General features: G+C 38.6%; 1 protein-coding gene across 1 annotated transcript in view; it reads left to right on the plus strand.

Annotated features, from left to right (window-relative positions):
* Nucleotides 1-8,667: 8,667 nt before the first annotated feature.
* The window catches only part of polrmt (polymerase (RNA) mitochondrial (DNA directed)), a gene marked incomplete at its 5' end in the record, with an annotated part of 51,055 nt that continues 36,834 nt past the window's right edge, over nucleotides 8,668-22,888 (plus strand). The window contains 5 exons of the mRNA XM_079245755.1: nucleotides 8,668-8,809; nucleotides 9,738-9,836; nucleotides 10,082-10,926; nucleotides 11,144-11,277; nucleotides 22,341-22,527. Coding sequence (XP_079101881.1) covers nucleotides 8,668-8,809; nucleotides 9,738-9,836; nucleotides 10,082-10,926; nucleotides 11,144-11,277; nucleotides 22,341-22,527 — 1,407 coding nt within the window. The remainder of the gene's footprint in view (nucleotides 8,810-9,737; nucleotides 9,837-10,081; nucleotides 10,927-11,143; nucleotides 11,278-22,340; nucleotides 22,528-22,888) is intronic.

Below are 22,888 nucleotides of genomic sequence, written 5' to 3' on the forward strand. Positions count from 1 at the left end.
CATAATATTAGCATTCATTGTAATATAAATTCTGACTGCACCAGAAAACAGAGAAAATGTTTTATTTATTTCTTTTTTTTTATTTTAAAGAGAAGTGTGATAGATCCTTTGCACACATATGCTACATACAACCTAATTTAGTTCAAAGACAGGAATACTTAAAAGCCTGTAATTTTCAAAAAGGAAAAGAGATGATGAAAAAAAAAATCTCCAGTGAGCTCCAGCACTTATCTCCTCTTTTAATAGAGTCCTTGTTCCAATTAAGAGTCCTACTCTGGCCCCTCACCCACCCTCATCCCCCTTGTCCAGTGTTGGAAGTGTGTTTGAGGACTACTTGCTTAGAGTGTGACAGTGACTTCACACTGTTTTAGCTTTTTAACCACCCCCAGAGACATGCTGTCCCTTTAGTCTCCCATTAAACTTTATCATCAATTAAAAAGAAAGAAAAAAAAATGCCAAGAGACAGAAACCAGTTACATCTTTTGCCAAATTCTCAGCTTACACCCCCAACTTAACTTCCCTTTGTAAAAGCCACAAGCTTTCCCCACTCATTTAAACCATGTCGCCAGGTTTGTTAACTTCCTGCAGTTTAAACTGGCCTTTTCTCTCAAACCTAAAGCCATTTCTTCGATCACGTTAACGCACAAGCTTGATGACAGCAGGAAGACATATGAGCTAGACAGGGATAGAAAGGTGGGAAATATCTGTAAGTTTAAAAATATTTTTGGCTCAGTACTTTCATAATAAGGTTCATTATTTTCTCAATTTAGCAAAGTCCAAAAGTAGTGTTAGCATGTTAGTATAGCAGATGTTGAAAGAAATTAAACAGATCCCCTTCGTTCAGAAATTTTATGTATTAAATGCACGCAATGCTGACAAGCTTGTGTAGGAACCTTGTAAAAAATTAGATCTAACCTAATAACGGACTATTTTTAAAGCCTCCCCTCAGTGTCTCCGGTCAATTTTCTCAAGGGAGCTCAGTTGCTTTTCAGGGGAGCAGATATCCTCCATTACTGTTACTGAAACCCTCCATGTGCAAATGTCAGTTACCACCAAGCGGCAACCTCTGGCGGTTAAAAGTAAAGCCTACGTGGAAGTGCATAAAGCTGCAGTTCCCTCTTCATCCCCTAGGGGCTGGCTGCAAAACAGAGCAAATCCCCATAGACTCCCATGTTAAAAAGGCCATTTCACAGCAGAAATAAACATGTTTACAGCCTGGTTCAAAAATCCATTTTTGGTTTAATAGGTCAGGTTTACCTTCGTGGCAACTGTTGGGAGTGTGAATTTTTTTCTAATTCCCCCGTTTAAAAGTAATTTAATCTCGAAATTTGGCGTATTTGGGGGCATGTCCTTTTGATTGACAAGGAACCAATCTCCTGCTTCAAGTAAGAAGAACGTAGAACAACTGTGGTTTTTAGCTGATTAATAATGTGACTTAGCTTTAGTCCTCCTACCTCCGTTCGCTGGTTAGCTCCTATTATCTCCGGGCTAGCTCGGTTAGCTCTTAGCTACAGAAAGCTCGGAGTTCGCTCGATGTCAATCATCCACCATGACACTCACAGCTCCCTTCTCAGCTCCACCTCTTTGCCCATATTTGTATTTTCTGAGACGACACGCATGCCTGTGCCAAAATGGCGATGGTAGCCCCCTAAGCTTCAATTCAGCTCTTCAGAAACCTATGGGTGACGTCACGGAGGCTCCATCCATCTTTTTGTATACTGTCTATGGTTACCACCATTAACATTAGGTTATTTCTGTTGGTAATGCTGACTTTATGGACAGGACTCTATACACACTGGTGTAGAAAAGCACAGTTACAGGATTATCACACGAAAGAACCAGGCCAGTGGAATAGTTCTTAACCCTTTAAAGCCAAACATATCATACTTAATACACAAAGTTTCTGAGACGTTTTGCATCACTTTATGCTGAAAACTTTTTTTTCAAAATCTTGTTGAACGCAATCTAATACTGATACCAGGAAGCAGAATATTATACTACAATAATTTTGACTTGTCACATAGTAATAAATGGTATTCCAGCCTCCCTCCCACTTTCTCAGACCAAAGAAAACAATTTCATGTCACTGGTTTCAAGATACAGCTAAACTTAGATCGGTCATCGAAGGCCTGGCTTCTATTAAATGGATCCAACAGCTAATCATGTTCTGCATCATGACTGATTGATTTTAATCCAGTGTGTTTGAGCAGGGATACATAGAAAATCTGGAGGACTTTGGCTCTCGGGGACCGAAGCTGGGTACCCCTGTAATACAGTCTATATTCTAGACTATAGCACAGGGTGGCTGCACCCCTCATGTCATGATTTGGGTTTTTCTGTGCTTTGTTTTTGGGCTTCCTGTTTTATTTTGTAGTTTTTCCTGTCTTGGTTCTTGGTTAGCTTCTTAGATTTCCTGTTCATTGATTTGGTTCACCTGGGTTCATTTAGTTCATTTGTTTCACCTGTTTCTCATTCGGTTTTTCCTGTGTATTTATACCACTCAATTTCACTCATTGTTTGCTGGATCATTTTGTACCTCAGTTAGTTTGTCTGTTCTTAGTTTCCTGGGTTAAAAATAAATCAGTCTTGAACCTGCATCCCTGTTCCCTCGTCTCTGCGTTTGGGTCCACACCACATCTCCATTGCTTTCGTGACACCTCACCCCTGGCTGCACCCTTTCGGTGGCTGCACCCCTCAGCTTCTAGAAGCTCTCAAAGATTTATCACATGTAAACACAATGACAAACATGATGATGACAGAGGTTTATTTATTGGTTTATTTTGAAACCAAGGCAAAAAAAAAACAAAAAAAAAACCCAGCAGCAGGATGGTAGGTGTAAGGCCCCCTAAACCAAGCTTGTCTTGTCTTTGAAATTTCCCACAATTTTTACCGCTGTCAACAATGTGATCTCATATACCTGTCAAACTGGTGAATTCACTGCCCATAATGGTTACTCGCATAGTGCAGCTTGTCAACGTGTAGCATTAATTTCTGAGGATGAGCAATAGTGATACTTACAAATAAAATATGCAAATTATATTAGCAGCTAACATAAACATGCATGAACCTAATTAAATCAAAGTCTATGCACTTGCCGATCATTTATTCCAAATGATATGTCTAAATTTGTTAGCTTAGCTAAACCCCGTACTTAAAGTTGGGTAAGGTTGGGGAGCTAGCAAGATTTGAGAGTGGCTCCTTGTGTGATCTAAGGCTTTTTTATTTGCAGCTTTTTCCACCTACAATTTTTTCTTTCTCGTCTGTTTAGAGGGAGGAGGCAAATAAACTGAGCTGGGCGGGGAAATTCTTCCTGCATTTTCTCAGCCATGTTTGCCTTCCGAGTTTCTTCTTCACTACTTTGTAGTTTCATCCCAGCATGCAATTTATATGCAGAGTGTGGCTATCAGCTATGCGATGCGTGAGGGGGAGGATGGGAGCCGGGAGAAGAAGCTTACAAAATATCAGAAATTAACAACTCTATTTCGGTCCGAACGTTTGGACTGGTCAGTTTTTACAGCTTCACAGTAAACTGAGGGGTCTAACTATGTTTCTTATTGATCATGATTACAAAATGTATAGACTACTATCAGGATGAGGAACCACTTCACCTAGAGTTAAAAAAAAAAAAAAAAAAAAAAGTCTGATTAAGGGCTGCACGGTGGCGCAGTGGTTAGCACTGTGGCCTCACAGCAAGAAGGTCACTGGTTCAATCCTTGGCTGGTTTGGTCAGTGGCCTTTCTGTGTGGAGTTTGCATGTTCTCCCCATGTATGCATGGGTTCTCTCCGGGTACTCCAGCTTCCTCCCACCATCCAAAGGCATGCATGATAGGTTAATTGGTCACTCTAAATTGCCACTAGGTGTGAGCGTGAGTGTGGTTGTTCATCTCTCTGTGTGTGACCCTGCAATGGACTGGCAAGCTGTCCAGGGTGTACCCTGCCTGTCGCCCAAAGCCGGCTGGGATAGTCTTGGAAGCAAATGTTTGGGCTCTTAGCTCAGTGCCAGAGGAGAGACAAGCTTAATGTATCTCTTTTCTCTTAGTGTCTAAACATGCAATGTCTTGCTGTTTTACAGTGTGAATGTTTAATGTAGTAAATTACAGTATAAATACTGTAACTTAAATTCTCAATTCGTTTTTGTCATGTAAATTTAAAACATGACAAAAACGTATATCTGTCATTTTAGAAACTTCTAGTTAATTCCACAGTGCAGTTAAGATAAATTTGGAATAAAATCAGGATGTAAATTATTGTGTAATGTCTAATTTCCCAGATCACAAGCAAGTACTTTGGGATAAGCAAGCTAATGCTAGTAGCTCTTTGAGGCTGTGGCTTACGCAGTTTGTAAACAAGCAGTGAAATTTCTGAAGAGACATTTTTCTCACAAGTATGTTGGAAGCTGTATGGCTTGAACTAAGAAATGTAGGAACTTTGTAATATTCTAAATAAGACTTTATAACATTAGCACTAATTAGCATGCTAATTAATGCATCACCGGATGTAGGCTTTAGTGTCAGTCACACTACAAGGTGCTCAATCAACACTACATTTTCTGTTGTTGTCATTTTTCATTTGAGACAATTAAAAGTGGTTCAATAAATGGAGAATTCTGTCTAACAATTTTGTGTATTCTTGCTTGCTTATAGTGACATCAGCATGATAGCTAGCTTGACTGCTTTGGCCTCAATTATTATTGATGACATTTGACACAGAGATTTTAACATTACCCATTTTTTACATCTTTATACAAACAGAAATAAAACAGGATAAAGACGGAAGACATTTTACTTTTACAGAGACAGTCAGTTTTCAGATTTGGTGTAAAAAGCAACATTATCAACCGTTAACCATTAACAGGTGTCAATATCAGGCTAACAAACGCTTTTGTATGCAATCGGTTTATCAAGCCGACATGAGAATACTTTTTGGTCATTAGAGGAACCATCGTGCCACTGGGATGAGTGGGATTTAGGATGAGTGCAAATTAACAACAGTTGATCAAAACTTGCTGCTCTGTTGCTATTGGTAACAGATTCTTCTCTGTTAACAGTCTTGACCCACATATGTCAGATCTCTTGGTCCTCTTGTGTGCCGAGGGAATCTAAGTAAACTATAAGGTCTCAGACAGGGGCATGCTTTGTGAAGGAAAACAGTGTGTTTTATTTGTTAAGGTATTTTCCACACATAGTTTGCGACAACTGTTGGAGTGCTTCGTGGACAAAAAAAAAAAAAAAAAAAGACAAATCAAAATATCTGAAAAAAAAAAACACTATAACAACTAATCTTTAATGGCAGTAAATATCTGTGTAAAACTGGATCGTGAGCTGCCAAATAATATTAAAACTAAATATTTTGCTATGAAAGTCACCATGATGGTGGATACAGGTGCTAGGGGAAATGTGAGATGATATTCTTTCTTTGTCATGTATATCAAGGTGGACTGATTAACTGTAAGGAGATTAATGCCACCCAAAAGAAATAAATGGATTTTCCTGCATTTATAACCTCTAAACTTAGTGAAATTGTCCTGCATTGGATTGAAATGCGTTGACCTCTGCTGTATGGGTGTGCTGTGAACTGAGAACAGCATTTTTCGAGTCAGGCACCCAAGAAGGATGTTCTCAAGTGGAGGAACCTAATCTTTCCCAGCAGGGATCGAAGCAGCTCTGTAAGTGTATGAATAGAGATAATATCTCTATAATGAAGCCTGTTTTGTACCATCAAAGTCTTCAAAAGGGTCGGAAACCTGACCTCCGTCCTAGCACTGACAATCCCATGATAATAGCTCCCTATTATTAATTGTTTTGCCTTCCTGTTAAATCCTTGTCTCGCTCTTTCTCTTGTATTTGTGTTTAGCTGCTCACCCTTGGCCTAGTACTTCTTTTTCTGCCCTCTGATTTGACCAGTTTATGACTTTTGCCTGTCTTCCAATTTCTTAAAAAAGTCTTCACAATATGCTACACAATATTCTTCAAACCATTCTTTTTTTCTTTGCTTTACTTAAAAAAAACATGCTCATATAGATAATTACCATCACTTATTTAACTGACAAGCATCTGACTGTCATAATTTTAAAGATATTGTTGTTTATGGAATCAGTATATATTTAGTCAGTTCAGACTCAATGCATGTTGCTGGTATTTTTGCGCTGTGGTTGGCAGATAGACATCCGGATGTGGCTAAAGGAACTAACCAGACCACCGGTCCTACACAGAAATATTTGCATATCCTGATTCATGATCATTGTCCATCGTCAGAAGCATTTTGATAAGTGGTCTGCCTATCTGTTACCGTGGAGACTTCTGAGAGATGCCATTCTTCTCATGACAGCAGGCTGAGATCGAACCATATGATATAAAGTGATAAAAAAAAAATTGTGTAGCCAGGAATGATTAGACATCTATGCAAAGCTAATCTGATTTACACATTAAACTGGACAAAAATAGAGCAGGATGTTAAGTGCAGAGTTGAAATATGCTGACTTGGCATTTCTTCTCCTTCCTAATAAAGAAAGGCTGATGGTTGACATTACATTTAGCATAGATTTGCCTGGCCTTTCTTTTATTCTTTTAGACATGCAGGAGACATGATTAAGATATTTCTACTGATTCAATCCATCACAGAAATCATGTGTGTGGAAAACATGATTTACAGTATTTCAGTGAAGACCTTTGATTAACCTCAAAAGATTACAGCAATGACTTTTTGAGTGGTAATGCTCAGCAGTGTTTGCACTGGAAGTTTGCAGTTGAACATATATAAATGTGAACATCCCAAAGGGCTGAGATTCAGCCACAAAGTGTGATTCAGTGAAATGCTGTTTAAATTATTGTATATGTGATACCATATTTCTTTTTTTCTTTTTTAGGGAATATCATTGGAAATCTGATTGGAAAATTCATTAGAGGGCCATATTGACTTTAAGCGATGCAGGATATATTTGCAATAACTGGCTCACACGCACTGACAAACACATGCCAAAGGCATTTACAGAGAAGTATCTCCATCAAGTTTCCTTGGCCAGGTGAAGCAGTTGCAAAAAACAGCCCTCTCTCCATCTGTTAAACAAATAAGGAGCCCCTACAAAGGTGTGCAAAAGAATCCACATGATCAAAGTGTATGAGAATGGCAGCCTTGTCCTGGCCTGGCCATTATCTGGCCCCATGAATGCCTGTCTTCTCCTCTTTTGTCGGCTGGGGCATTGACAGTCAGTCACCCGGCAATGACTGTCACACCAGCGCAAAGAGCCAGCCGCCGACAGGGGCCGACCACATCAAACGACGCTGTCAAGGGGCCCCGCTCGTGAACCGTGGCAACAAACACCTCCTGATCCTCACCTACAGCTCAGCGGCAGACACCCACCGCTGTGCTCTCAGCCACTGCCTCCACTGAGAAAAGATGTACTGCCCAGACCTCATTTCCTCTTCTGTATGCCCCACCACCACCCCCCCACACCTCCTTCTCCCTTGTCTCTCCATCTCTCTGTCAAGTAGCGCTTGTGTTAACCTCCAGCCGGCTGAGACACAAAGGGCCGCTAAAGTGTTTAAGAATGCTTTATGAACGCATGACGAGGGAAGGCTGGCACTGCTGGGGGTCAGAAGTGTACAGGATGTGAACGAGATAAATTTAGTTTTACTTTCAATTTGGGACCCTAGATTTATTGCGTATGAGGCTTAACCTTCAAAAGTCAGCTAGGAAAAAAAAGATATATATCTCAACGGGCTACAACAAGAGCTTTGGTTAGTGTTAAAGCCAGCTTTGGTTTTAATCACTGGTGATAAATAAAACCTTACATTTAACTTCTTTACTTCTCTAAACAAGAAGTTGATTAAATGATAACATAGTAGACATACATTTGTTTTGAATTTTGTTATTTCAATCAGCCCAGTTTTAGTTTTGAACATTGTTCAATTCACTTTATATCTTTCAAAACATATGGCATTCACAAAGCCTGATTTAAAATTATTATGGATACTATCTACAGAACTTTTGGAGTACCACCTGCAGTGAAAATAAGTCCATAATTAAGATTATGACAGGCAAAAGCCAGTCTTTACATCCGCATTCTACATTAAACATGCTTTACATGCTAGAGTACTATACCAGATTAGTTTAAACATAAACAAAAAAAATATTTCACATCTGAAAATTTATTTTTAAAAATAAATTCATGTCAGCTTTATAATAATATGAAGGTGAAAGCAAATATGAGAAGGATAATTATGAAAATTACTCAATTCACTATTCATCTCGTTCCACCTTGACGTATAGTTCTGCCATTTCATTATTTGTGGAGAGACTGCCACCTTTAGGCCAACAACATCCACTTTTGTTTAAAATTTCTGCTTGATAATGAGAAAGAAATATTTGGGAATGCAATGGCAGGAACTCAGTGCAGTATGCTTGTAGAGAAATGTTTAATTTATAAATGCATACATCTTTTGTCTTATTAATTATTTCAATATAATTTGGTTTTTAATTCAGTCAATTCATTCACTGGTTTGGTTAAAAAAAAAAAAAAATACAGCAGCCACTTAGCAAACGTCGATCGATTTATCTAAATTCCTCTTATCAGGTCTGACAAAGTGATCATCGCTCTGCGCAACTAGCTTGGTCTAGTCTAAGATGGCCGCCTAGTGCAGTGAAGTAACGCGGTTATTACATATCAACATGTCACTTCTCAGAATAAGCTCTTTTGCCAAATGTTTGAGTCGTCGCAATGTGTTTGAAAAATGTGCTTTCCGGGCGAGTTTTAGGGGCCGTTGTCAGCTTTGTGTGTCTGTGAAAAATGGCGGAGTCAGACGAATATTAGGTGAGCTGTCTGATTCATATCAGTTTAACCGTGATGGATTTATTTACCAAGTTTGATCCTGGATTCTTGTGTTATAAAGTTAATGAAATCATTCAGAAGTTTAACTTAATGTTAGGCTAATACTTGGCGTGATGGTCATTAGCGCCTAGCTTTGTTAGCCATCTTTAGAGGTTGATAAACATGATTTGTTTGGACTCTACTTGGTTGTGTTTAACATAAACAAAAAGGCAACCTGCAGATTGTTGTGGGGAGAAAAAGCATATCATCTTCATCATCTTGCTATAATCACTTCGTAATAAGTAAACTGCTGGCCAGTGGTGCTTTAACGTGTCTGGGTTCAATGGAAAAAGTTGATAGTTTGAAGTCAAGTTGTCCTTGAGCAAGATTGTCCACCTCAAAGTTGTGTTTTCCGTGGTAAAGACGATGAATTATGAATGCTTTGGATTAGCATTACCACAGTTTAAGTTGATTATTTATTGTGTTTTAATTTATTATTATTATTATTATTTTGTTTACAAAACATAATACGTTAACTCCTAAGTTCTGGTATGTTTACATCTGATCCTGTATTTCTGCTGATGCCTCAACTGCTGCTGTCGTGAATATAAAATTTTGGACAATTCTATTTGTCTTTATAGACATTTTTCATCAGCAATTTAATTGTGGTTCTCCAGATACCCCTACTTCCTGCAGTCCAAAGACATGTATGTTAAAGTTGATTGGCCATTCCAAATTCTCCCAAGGAGTGGGAGTGGTTATTTGTCTGTTTTGGCCCATGTGATGGACTGGTAACCTGTCCAGGGTATAACTTGTTTATTGATAATTGCTATGACGTGTTCCAAACTCTGTGACCTTGCATTGGGAAATAGATGGGTCTAGAAGATGATTGTATATTTAAAGATGAATCTGTATCTGGTTGTTTTTGCAGAGTCATATTTGCACATTCCAAGAAGAAATATTTCATCAGTGATCCCAAAATCAGATGATACCAAGAAACGGATACTTGAACAATCTCAGTTGTTGGATGGTATGTTGATTGTTGCATGCTGCAAGGCAAATGCGTTTACTTTTATAAATTTTAATCTTTCAGTATTTGTTAGATTTCTGCTATTAATGTTTGCAGCGCTTGCTTGGTCAAATTTTCTCATAAAGCAGTGTTTTTATTATTTCTTTCTTTCTTTCTTTTTTTTAAAAAAAAAAAAATTTATATCATTGTGTTACATATAAAGCCTTCTTACTAAAGATTCTTTTTCTTTTTTCTCCCCTTGTTAGTGCTTGAGGCCAGAATCCAACAACTCCAGTCCGACATCATTGTTGATGTTCAGCATGCAAATGTACAGTTTGTTAAAGTTCCTTCTTATGGGAGAGGAACTTCGTCTGGTAAAGCTCCCAAAGGTTTCTCCAATGAGAAAACAGACATTCCTAAATCCGGACAGACTGTCGGTAAAGGAGCCTCTAAATCTCAGCCTAGCCGCTGGATGGAAAAATTGACTCAGGAGAAGAAAAATAAACAAAAGAAACAGCAGCATTTGCAGCAGGAAACCCGGACAGGTGTAAAAGAGAAACCACCATCGAAGTCTAAAGGCTCCAAAAGCAACCTAATGGCCTCTGGCACAACACATAAAACTATATCTACTGCTGCGAAAAAAAACAGAAGTGGCATGAAACTGTCAGATGAAATCCGTGCGGCAGTTTCTTCAGCGGCCACGGCAACTGCAGTCACTGCGGGGAAAGCATCTGTACCAAAGAAGCTTTCTAAACAGAAAAAGAAAGACTCGAAAAATAAGGATGTTGGCGAAGAGGCAACTAAACAGACTAGTACTGATTCCCAGGCCGGGATGGAGGAGTTAGCTGAAGTAGAGGAGCTTGAATATAGACTAAATCAGCAAGTAAGCCATTGGACTTCTTCAAGTGCTCCGGAGCCCTTGCAGGGCAACGAAGGGAGTTCATGCGGGGACATTCAGCTGAGCATCCGCTCCTACCTGGAGGCGTGCGTATTTTCGGGGGACATTGAGCGGGCACAACGCTTCCTGCTCAGTCAGCACCGAGTTATGAGCCGACGGAAGCTCCTTAACACAGGAATTTACAACATCATGATGAGGGTGTGGGCCAAAAAGGTGACTACTAAAGGACATCTTAGTTGTATAAGAATTTATCTATAAGTAAAAGATTTTCTGTCACTTAACTGCATGTTGCGCATATGAATAACTGCAGGTACTTTCAGGGCTGCATCTTGCAGTTTCAAAGAAAACTGAAGGCTTAATTACTGTTTGACTCCACTGTGTCGTCAAATGTTGTATTTTAACCACGACTCCTTCTCATGTTCTTCCACAGGGCACGTTAAATCAGATTGGCCGCATCTTTATTCTGTTAGAGGAAGCTGGTCTCAAGCCCAACCTGGGATCCTACTGTGCTGCTCTGGAGTGCATGGGCCGCAGTCCAAACTGTTCCCCAAAAGTCATATCAAGGTTTGTGTGCAAACACACACACACACACATACACACGACCACACAAACGAGAATCATCTACGAATATGTTTCTCCTAAAATGTATTTATTAAATCTGGCTATTGATCTGGTTCTTTATTGATTCCTGACCCAATTTTCTACGACTAAACAAGTTTACAACGTGGATTCAGCTTGTCAGAACGTTGCCAAATTGAGTGTAGAGTTTTTGTCAGCTTCACACAAACAATTTATAAAAACAAATATTCAGATCAATAATATCTTCAATCTGATGTGGATGCCCGAACTACTGATCCTTTGGAATTTTTATTACATAACCAAACAGTGTGACGCTATTTGTCTTATTTAGATGACTGCATGTCATTTTTTTCTCTGCCTTTCCGATGTGCGCAGAGAAAGCATGAGGCAAACCTCTGCCAGGCAGCTCATTTCCACCCACATTGTAAATAACCCTTAAAAGTTCCTGTCCACAGTTCTCTCTAGATCACTGCCACAATTTAATGGAACCATTCTCATGTTGTCACACCATCTTGCTGCAGATCTGATTTTGCAGTGGCAGCCTGGTATTTGCTGCCATGTGCAGACACTGACAGTTATCTATGAGCACATCTTATCTGCCAATCTCGAACCTGATTTGTTTTTCATGTAAGTTATGCATTGGTCACGACAATAACCAGAATAGAGAAAGGAGAAACATGGGGGGAAAAGTCCACACTACATTCTGACCCCTCCTCATCTCAGTACTGTATTATGTTACCGTATTAGTTTGATCGTTTAGTTGTAGTCAATCACTTGACACCAACATATAAACTTTCAAAGGAACAGAAGCATTTCAGCTCTTTTTGTTAAGGATTAAATGTTTTATTTCAGCAGCAATGTGGGACAGTTATGAGCAGGTCCGCCACCTGCCTGCTCACAGTAAAATGGTGTGCACCAAAAGCGTTTATAACTGTCATCTGAAAACAAGAATAAAATTATTTATAAGAACTGTGGAGAGAATATAGATACTAACATATCTGATTTAATGGTCCAGCGTCCACATTGTGTCTGCATCATCCAAAGTCAAACAGCAGAATGTCTCCATGTCTGAGGCATGAAGTACAGCTTCATCAGACATTTTTATATCTGCTGTGTTCAGTTTCCTCATTCAGAAACAAAAGCATAAATGTCTTTCACATTCTAATAATAAAACATATCACGCAGATTTCCTGCTTTTTACAAAAGTCTGTGAGGTTAGAACTGAAGTTCAGATTTTTTTTTTTTTTGCTTGGCAGGTCTAGGCTTAGTCACATTTCACATTATGTTCAAAATGGGGCATTTACTCTCAGCAGCCCTTCGTCCTTTTCGTCTTTTATCTATAACTAGCATGGTAACAGGACTTGTAGAGCCACGTTAAGCTTGACAACAACTTGGAAACACAGAGTAGTATTGAATTGACAGTTTTACACCTAAACCTACTGTGCTGCTCTTGTTAGGAGTAAAATACTTTGTTAATATGCTTGACCCACTTCTGTCGAACCTCCCTGTCTTCCGCTCGCCCAGGGAACCTGCTTAAACTAAAAGGTCTCAGACAGGGGCAGTCTTCATGAATTAAAGGCCTGTGTTCGTTGCAATTATCTTCATTTCAAAGCTGAAGTTTTCTGCTGCTAGAACAACCAAGAACAGCATGTTTAATCCCAGATTTCCTTGACATTTTTAACTTAATAAGCTGGACCAAGCAAAAAAAAAAAAAAAAAAATTGTACCACTGTGAAAATGGCAGACAGTCTGCTTATGGTATTATAGTCTATAGCATCCCAAATCTTTCAACATTAACATTTTAAATATAAAATGATAGTCATTATGGCCTGTAGGTGGATGTTTTTTGTGGTGCAGCCGAAGCTTTTGTTCTTGATGGCATTCTTTCCCCTTACATTACTTTTACATTTATTCTTTAGGTTACTTTGAAACCAGTGCTTTTACATTTTTACTTGAAAATTTTCTATCTTATACAGAAGTCCCTTGTACCTTACTTATTATTGAGTAATACGCGTGAGCACATCAGACACCTTTGGCACTGATGCAGGAACTGATATGCTCAGTGGTACACACCTCTGTTCTTTTGGGAAATTTTGCAACCAGGTTCGGAGTAGAGCCGGTTTTCTATTCCCACCCCAAGATTTGTGTTTGGTTCCAAGTCAGATTCAAAGAACATCAACAGTAGTTCAGAGACTTGCCACTAGGGGTCATTATAGATTAATTTTATACACTTGGGCATGTTTGTTCTGATGGATGCTATTTATGTGTGAGTGTGGTCATGATTTACTGGTTTGGCTATTTTTATCTTAGTAATGGCGCTTATTAAGTGGTGTGACATGAAGGTTTCTGGTTATATAAACCAGAAACTTATCTGAACATTTCTTTTTCATTTTGCTATTGATGTTGCTGAGTTTGAAGGACTAGCAGGAAAATAGGAAGTGAAAACATTGAGCTTGATATTAAACAGCAGAATAGAATAGCTTGAAACCAGTACTCAATGACAACGGTGTGTAAAATGCTACATATCTCTGAGTCTTGTCTTTTGTACATGAGGTTTATGGATACAGTGAGCTAACATCACTTTTGCTCCTTTATAGCCACGATGCCCTATTTTTAGGTTACCTCTTAAAATGCCAAGTTCAGAAGTTGTAGAGGCCAACATTTGCTCATGTTTTTTAATACTGACTGACATTTTAATTTCAAAGCTATTGTGGTGTTCCAGTCTCACTAATGAAAGCTGAGAGCTGTAAGATCGTGGCAGCAGTTCTGTATCGGGGGCATCCCTCAGCATAAAAAGCTCCTGGCGAGATGTTTAGATGTGCAATTAAAATCTGTCATGTTGCAGTTTTTTTTCATTGGTTTTTCTCCAGTGTGTGCTGTATGATATTTTAGGGTTTTACTCCCTTTTTTTCCAGCCAAAACACATTTTCCCTGGGATGATTGAACTCCCACTTCACTGCTAATGAAACATCTTGTCTAGATCTGTTGTGAAACCCAAGGTGTCTTCTCTGTCTCTTGAGAACCAATCAATGCTTTACAGTTGAAGATGAACACTTAATAATGTCCCTCTGTATGAAGATCAAAGCTTACAACACGTTGTATGTCATTTCCTTTGGCATGTCCTCATTGCTGATATAATTTTCAGCATTGTTTTTTGTTTTGTTTTGTTTTTGTTTTTTTGTTTTTTTAGCTTTTTTACTTTATTAAAAGCTGTGTTTAATATGTTTTGTGAGACACACAAAGCATGATGTGGATGTGGCTGAAAATATTTGAACAGTTCATGCTATGAGCCAAGTTCATGTATGGTAATTGATGTATGGTAATTGTATGGTTCATTCATGGTAACCCTGCTGCTTACTTTCAAGCAGTGGAATTAAAGTGGAACTATTCTGTGCATTTCAGGCTAATTTTGTTTTATTTCTGAGACCAGAAGGGCTGGGATTGATCTAGTTATTGTCACGAATCGCTTTATTTACATCAGACAGACTCTCTCCGTAGGCTGTCAGATCAGCCTGCGGGCAAAACGAGTGGATTGAGACTCTTCTCTCTCATTAAGCCCCGCCTCCCGCCACCGCACTACATCGGGAGCGCGCACCGCACCTGCTTTTGCCGTCATTGTAACATCTCATAAAATGAGGGATTAGGCTAATATGAACTCAATAAAAAAACAAAATACAGTGTCAACACATAGCATACAGCCCTACATGTTGGAACCTGAATCAGACCCTGAAAACGAAGTGGAAAACAGCAACCCACAGCAACGAATGCAGCAGGATGTCTCTCTTTGGTAAACTCACCAGCCATCGTTGGAAATAACTTTATCCGACGTTTTCCACCCGCCTGATGTATTTGTACATGCCCTTGTTAACGAGTAGAAGGTAACCAATCACCGAACCTTATCCCCCGGGACGTCACAAGGATTTCCAAGTAGAAAAAAAACTCATTAAAAAAAAAAAAAACTGTGTTTTTCGTCGCCATGGAAACCAAACGGAGAGAGTGCTGGAACTCAAACTCAAACTCAAACATGCGTTTAGGTGATAAAAAACAGCGCTGTGCACATGTCTGATAAGCATTCAACACTGTAACACTGTAGAAAGCTCAGAAAACTCCAAACACCATAATAGCACCCCTTTAAAGAAAAATACGATCAACAAAATCAAGAGAAGTAACTGATTTTATGGCAGAACAAGAAAGTGGAAATGGGGAAATAAAAAGGAAATAAAATGAGACTATGTAAATCAGTGTCCTGATAACTGCAAGTCTGTTCTGATCAGTCTACACATGACCTTCTGTGTTATACATTTCAATACTTTCAGTCCAAGCAGCCAGTATGTCATTGTAGTCTATAGCAGACTTTCTAGGTGACTTTTTTTATTTTATTTTTTGCAGACGCTGTCAAATGTGTCCCCCTTCTAGTGGAATCATCATTGTAACAGATGTAGTTCATTAGTGAGGAGCAGGTGGTCTATGTGCACTTAGTTGAGAAGCAACTATCTTTCAGGGTTAAAATGAGATTGCTTCATGTTAATTTCATTATTACAAAGTAGAACTACAAAAAAAAGAAAACTGGCATGTTTTTTTTCCAGTGGCATAACAGTAACTGAGTCATCCTAAAACATTTAGTTAATTATATTTATTTCAAATCTCTCCTTAATAAGTCACCTATGGAACAAATAAACTTACTGGACACAGATCACAGTTTAAGAAGACAACATGTGTTATGTATGTGTGTTTGTTTGGCGTGCAATCAGCTGATTGGCTGCCCGGGAAACAGACAGATCTCATGTTGGATTTTTTTTTTTTTTTTTTTTCCCGTAATTGGCTTTACTTTAGTCTTGAGTCATTATAACAGAAAAACCCATAACAGACAGTGGATTTTCTTTCTACTGTACCAGAACGCAAGTTGAATCATAGCACCAACTAAATAGATATTTTCACAATGGCCAAGTCTGAAATATACAGTGTAAACTGTGTCCTAATTCTGTTGTAGTAGGACAGCATTAGGACACATCATAAACTTGTGCCATAATGCTTTCCTACTAGATTGTTATTTTGTAGGTTTTATGAGTGTACTTCTCTGTGCTATGTGCAGACTTTGTCAACTTGTTTTAAGTGCACAAAAATCAGCTCAGCATTTACTGTGGTCAACAGTCCACGGAAGCCATGATGCTCAGTGTACACAACTGAGCCAGCTGTCAATGTAAATTTGATCAAAAATGAAAGTTTTAACTTATTATTTCTGCAAAAGAAAGGGTGGAGAGGATCTGATTCATAAGAGCTTGTCAGCTTAAAGCTCTGCCTCTTATTGAAATGCACTTCATCTGTAAGGCTGATGGTTAAAACTTGTCAGGTTTCATAAGGAAACTTGGAACTGGTTTCATGATGTTCAGTTTATTTATTCAGAAATGGAGCTTTTGTTCTTGTAAGTAGCTATAAAATGAGACATTATCACCCCTGTCATGTTAAGTGGCTTGTAGGTTGTTTTCAGACCACCTTCAGTCAAGTGCTGTTGCAGTAACCACACATACTGATTCTCCTTTTGCACCCCGGAGACATCACCCTATGCTCTGAGGTCCAATAGCGGGGCAGGTGGCAGAGCAGTAGGGCTGGCAGGGGATATCTGGTTGGTCCATCGATTACTGTAAACCGATGCTCATATGACATTGTTGTACTGCAGTGGTGCACTCCTGCACTCTCTGTTTCTTTCTTTACCTCCCTCATTGTCATCATTTTCTTTGTCACTTCATTTGTTTGCAGTCTGCCAGTTCCCTTTTCCACTGAGATTGAGATTAAGTCACCTCTACTTGGTCTTAGTGTACCAATTTCTTCCCTCTTCTCATTTTCTCTCACACATGCACTCGTCCCTTGAAGTTTTCCTTTTGTAAGTGCTGTGTCCTCCAGAGCTCTAAGTTCCCTAGAGTGCAGCAGAGCAGTCACCAGGCTGATTATGCTCTATCTGTCAACCTTTCTGCCCTCTTTGTTCGTATGGACCACACTCCCAGCTCTCAAACTAATCCTGTCTTTGTTCGGAGCTCTCTCATTTGCTCAGAGGAAAATTGCAAATTTCATAACCAGAGACTCAAAGTATGGGTAGAAAAGGAAAAAAGGAAAAGTGACCTCTTTTGCTAACTTTAGAAATATTTCCAAACAAGTACTTTGCCTTTTTAACAAGAGATATGGTGGGTATGGACAGTATTTAGAGCATCTAAAAATTTTCATTCGTTGTTGATTTATGGCTATTTGCTTAAATTATTTAAGTTGATGTTCTTCCTCATTAATGTACACACAGCACCCCTTTCTGACAGAAAACGAAAGCATCATTGACTTTTTTGGCTGATTTATTAAAAGAAATAAAACTAAAAAACAACATGGCCAGAGGTGCTCAGAACCTTTGCTGTACATTTACCTCAGGTGGCGTTAATTTCTACTGATCATACTTGAGATGGTTCCTTGGACTTGGTTTAGAATGACACACACCAGCCTGTATGGAACTTCACACTGCCTGTCAGAGCAAACAAGAGTCATGAGGTTGGAGGTTTTTTTATTTTATTTTTTTGCATGGACAAGACAGTTGGTTTCAGTGATTCAGTGATTCAGTTCAAAGATGAGTTTCACCAAGTATAGAAAGATCCTGGAACAAAATGTTTTCCCGCAGTGCTTAGGATCTCAACCTGGACTGAAGGTTCACCTTCTAAAAGACAATGACCCTAAGTGCACAGCTAAAATGACAAAGAAGTGGCTTAGGAATAACTCTGACTGTTATTGGCCCAGCCAGAGCCCTGACTTAAACCCAAGTCCTGAAAGACCTGAAAGTACTCATCCATTAACTTTTACCAACCAACCTGACAGAATTGGAGATGATCTGCAAGGGGGAATGGCAGAGGATCCCCAAATCCAGATGTGAAAACTCGTTGCATCCTTCCCAAGAAGATTCATAGCTATATTAGCTGAAAATGTTGCTTCTTCTACTCAATACCGAGCAAAGAGTCAGACTACTTAGCCATAAGATATTGCAGTTTTTGTTTATTACCGATAATCATTTGCAAAAATGTCCACAATTATTCATTTATTTTTTTAAATACGGTTCTGTGTGTACTTCATTGGTTTTAGGAAATGGCTACAGATTGACAAAGAGTAAGAAATATAAGGTGGTCTGAATACTTTCCGTATCCACTATATATGACTCAGTCTTTTGTTGTTCTTTTAGTTTCCCCAGTGATGTGCAGATCCCAGCTTGCCTCTGGTTAGGTTTAATAGGTTAAAGCTGCTGAGCTAGACTTTCCTGTAGATGCTAATGAGCATGCTGCTATTTATAACTGTCTTGAGTAAAAGGTCTACAGGGTGAAGCAGAGCTCTGTTGTACTCTGTGGTCGATGACAAATGAGTCTCCCTTACTTCTGTGCCTTGGCATTATCATGTTGGCCTGTAGGGGGCAGTGTAACCAAACATCCCCAACCAGACCCAGTCAGTTTGATTGTATTTATGATGCACAATATCACAGGTTTATTGTAACTGGATGAAATCAAGGCGTATGCAGCCGACAAACAATCTGCAAATGTCTGATGAAATATTACTTTAGACTTTGTAAAAATACAACACAAGTGCAGTTTGTGCCCTTTAAAACGATATCAGCGTGCTGTCCAAGAACATAAAAATCCATTAATAATCAACTCTGACCAACTTTAACACCCGAAACAAACTAATGGCAGAGAAATGACAATTTATTAGAAAGAAAATATTTATTCACAGCTCATTATAGAAATTATCTGTCAAACTGAGTTATGGAATAATCATTTCATTACATGTCTCATTTATATTCCACAAAGCAATTGCTCAGCGGCATTATCTGCATTCAGCAGTCCAGTCATGAAGACTCTGCTCTTGTTGGGAGATCTCTTGGAGATTCTGTTCAAATAAACATTTCACTGATGTCGTCAGTGGCCATCTGCCTCTGGATCAGACTCATTCTTTGAGTCTGAAGGCCTGTGATGCTAATACGTTAATTGTTATTCTCTAACTGTCGATCTGAATATTGGGCACACATGCAATGATCCTCAATGCAAAAGATCTTTCTTCAAGCTGCTGTCAGAGACTCCATACATTATGATTATTTTAGTATTATTGTCACATTGATAGAAAGGTCGATGGTTGTGAACTGCTAGCTTGTGATTGGACTTTAAACTCTGATCCAACATAATAATCATAATTCTCCAACTCTTGTATCCCAGGATAGGTTGGTATTGTGGCTAATGTACTGAAAATCAGGTATTATGTCTACATTCTGTTACAGAATAGGAATTATGTCCTGTTTTCCTAAACTGGATTACTTTGAAAATTCCATAAATTCAATTCAGCTTTGTTTGTTTGGTACTGATTCATGACATTTCAGTTGTAATTCAATTAAAACAAATGTTATATAGGATTCACTTTAGTCCAATTCATAATAATAAATATGTTCATATCAAACTGGCTATCTAGGGAAACTGGGTGACTGTAGGAAGGAAAAACTTATTTTTCACAGGAAGGAAAATGTCCAACAGAAGAAAACTCAATAAGAACAACCATCTTAATCAACTGTTTCATTGTGGAAAAGATGAGACTGAAGGGTCAACAGGCACCATAAACCAAGGATACCTTGTGGGACAAAAGAGATAAGCCCAAATGGACAACAACAGTGTCATATTTGGAGAGTAAAGAGGAAAGAGAGAAAAGTGCATGGAGGTATTTGGTGCATCATGGAACATCCCCCATCATCCTAAAGCTATTGCAGCGTAACTTAAGGTATTGCTAACCCAGTCGTCCCTATAAGCTTTTCAAACAGGAAGGTTTTTAACTAAATCTTTCTGTTTTGTTAAGGGTGTTTACTTAACAAACCCAAACTGGGAGCTTTTTTTCCATTAGAAAGGAGCCTGATAACCAAAAGCTTTACCTGATTTTGCTTCTGTTTCCTAGATGTTTAGAAATTCTAGGATCCACAGCTCATGGCAAGTTCCATCTGTGAACTAGACACGATAGTAATGCTGAGTATTATTTTTATTTCTGATAAATATCATGGATCATGATATCATAATGCTGTTAAAATGCTTTGTATTTCATGTTATCAAAAAATATTTAAGATATAGTTGTCAGTATGAGCTTGAAGTGTAGACTCTAAAACCTAATTTGAGGGTATTTGCATCCAAATTGGAGATAAGTTTAAGAATTATAGCTCTTCAATAAGTAGCTGCCTCTTTTTCAAAGGACCAAAAGTAATTGAACAGTTAACTCTCAAGCTATTTAATGGGCTCCATGGGTTATTCCCTGGGCGATACTTAATGAAGGAGGTAAAATTGATTTCAGTTGTGGTATTTGTAAGCAGCAACTTCTGGTAGTCAAAAGTGAACCCTATGCAGGAGTGCCAAAAATGGCAATTCACTTTTCATCCACTAGGGGCTCCAAAACAGTGCAAATTCCCACAGAGTTCTATTTTAAAAAGGCCAACTTCACAGCAGAAATAAACAAGTTTAGACATGCCTGGTTTAAAAAAAAAAAAAACATTTCAGGTTTAATAGGTCAGGTTTACTATCATGACAAGTGTAGCGAGACTTTTTTTTTTTTTCCTCTTTTATAACTTATCTGTTTAGAAGAAATTTAATCTAGAAAATCTGCATAATTGGGGACGTGTCCTATTGATTGACAGGTACTTGATGTCTGCTGCAAAAAGGCAGAGTCTAGCACAATCACAGTATTTATCCAGCTAAAAGACTGACTTTGCTTTAACCTACTTATCTTTATTAGCTGGTTAGCTCCTGTTAGCTCTGTTAGCTCTTATCTACAGGCAGTTCGGAGTTTGATAAATTTTAACCCTCAACCCCCACTCCCAGTTCACAGCCCCCTCTCAGCTCTACACTTTGCCCATTTATGTATTTTCCAGTAGCAACAGTGCACTCGACTCTGCCAAGATGGCGATGGTGTGGACTGCTCAAATAAACTTCACTTCATCTTTTCTGAAACGTACTCGTGACACAACACAGGCTCCGTCCATCTTTTATATGCATTCTATGGGTATTTGTATGCAGTAGCTCTGAATGCATAATATGCAATAGAAAGATTTATCTTCTGCAAAACATGGTGGAGTCAGTTATATGGTGAACATATGAATGACTTCCAATGGCTCTGGCTCGCTGGTGTTTATCAGTTATATGACATTAGAAAAAAACAACTGGATGAAATCTAAACTTATAGGGATGGTTTTTCTGCTCAGATTCAGCAAAGTTGATAGAATTTACTGATGGAAAATGGCCCAAAACATACTTTAAAATCAACCAAAGATGTTTTAAGGTAAAGGAGTGAAATTTTTTTTCCAGTTGGCAATTCAATTCTCTATGGGCTCCAAACTGGTGGCCTGCAGAGCACAAATAAAAAAAAAACTTTAATTGTCCAAGTATAACTGCAAATACCAGCAATATTTAAACATATTTAGATGGTTTAAATTCTAGGACTTAACCATCAGAGCAAACACAGAATTAGAGAATGAATCAGTTCATTGATGGCAACATGACAGCAAACTCTGCATCTGTCTGCCTTCCTTTTTTTTTTTTTCACTGAACTGTTTTCAGAGCTACTATCACATCTGATATTTATTCTTGTCTGATGATTTCTCTCAGCACTTTCTCACTTTGTCCTCACTTTCTCAAGTTTCATGTTCTCTTTGCTGTTTCTCCCACTTTTGTTTTCCCCTTTTCCCACTTTTTTGAAGTGGCGACAATGTTTCTCTCCAGGGAATGGACCAACAAGGTCGTTGCACTTCTAAAAAGAGCTAGAAGCACATAGTTTTAAGGTTCTTACATTTCTTTAAAAGCCAGAACTCCCAGGACAAACCAAACAAACTTGTGATTTATAGGTTCTGGGAGCAGTCCAATGACCTGATAGATTTCATCAACTGGAGGGAGGAAAATAAATTAAATATGATTACATACGATCAATTTCAAATACTATATCATATATTTAAACTGACATATACCTCACTGAAACACTTTTTGTACTGACTGTTTGTGTTTGTGTCTCTAGATGCTTGAACCAAATGGAGGAAGACGGCCTGTCTGTAGATGACCTGTTCAGCCGGTGTGTGTTTCGACAAGATGAGAGGGACATGCTGTTGAAGGCCGTACACACTGTAAGGCCCGACTACCAGCCCAGGTTAAACCTCCACACAAGCCAGTGCTCTTCCTCACTGGTTCAGGACTACTACACACAGGTATGATGGGCTCATCTCTTTGAGGCTTTGTTGGATCCATAGAAAATCAAAGGCCCCCTGTTCTGCTGACTATATTATAGTGGGCGTTATGTATATACTTTTCTTTTCAAACATCCTCTGTTTATTTCTGTTGATTTTACCTAACCTGACAATTGCATGCTAATGTGTGATAAAATGAAATTCCTTACTGTAGTAATTCAAATTTGAGCTCATATTACATGTTTTCTTTTTAAAGAGCTGAAATACACAAAGCGTTAGACTTTATATGGGTTAGAATAATTTCTAAAGCTGACTGTAGCGTACGTTTTGCCAGTTGAGGCCAGTTGAGCTAAGAAAGCTGTCAGAAGGCTCCAGTGTGACT

This window comes from Telmatherina bonti, assembly GCF_933228915.1.
Source record: "Telmatherina bonti genome assembly, chromosome: 8".
In the NCBI taxonomy this organism is placed as follows: Eukaryota; Metazoa; Chordata; class Actinopteri; order Atheriniformes; family Telmatherinidae; genus Telmatherina; species Telmatherina bonti.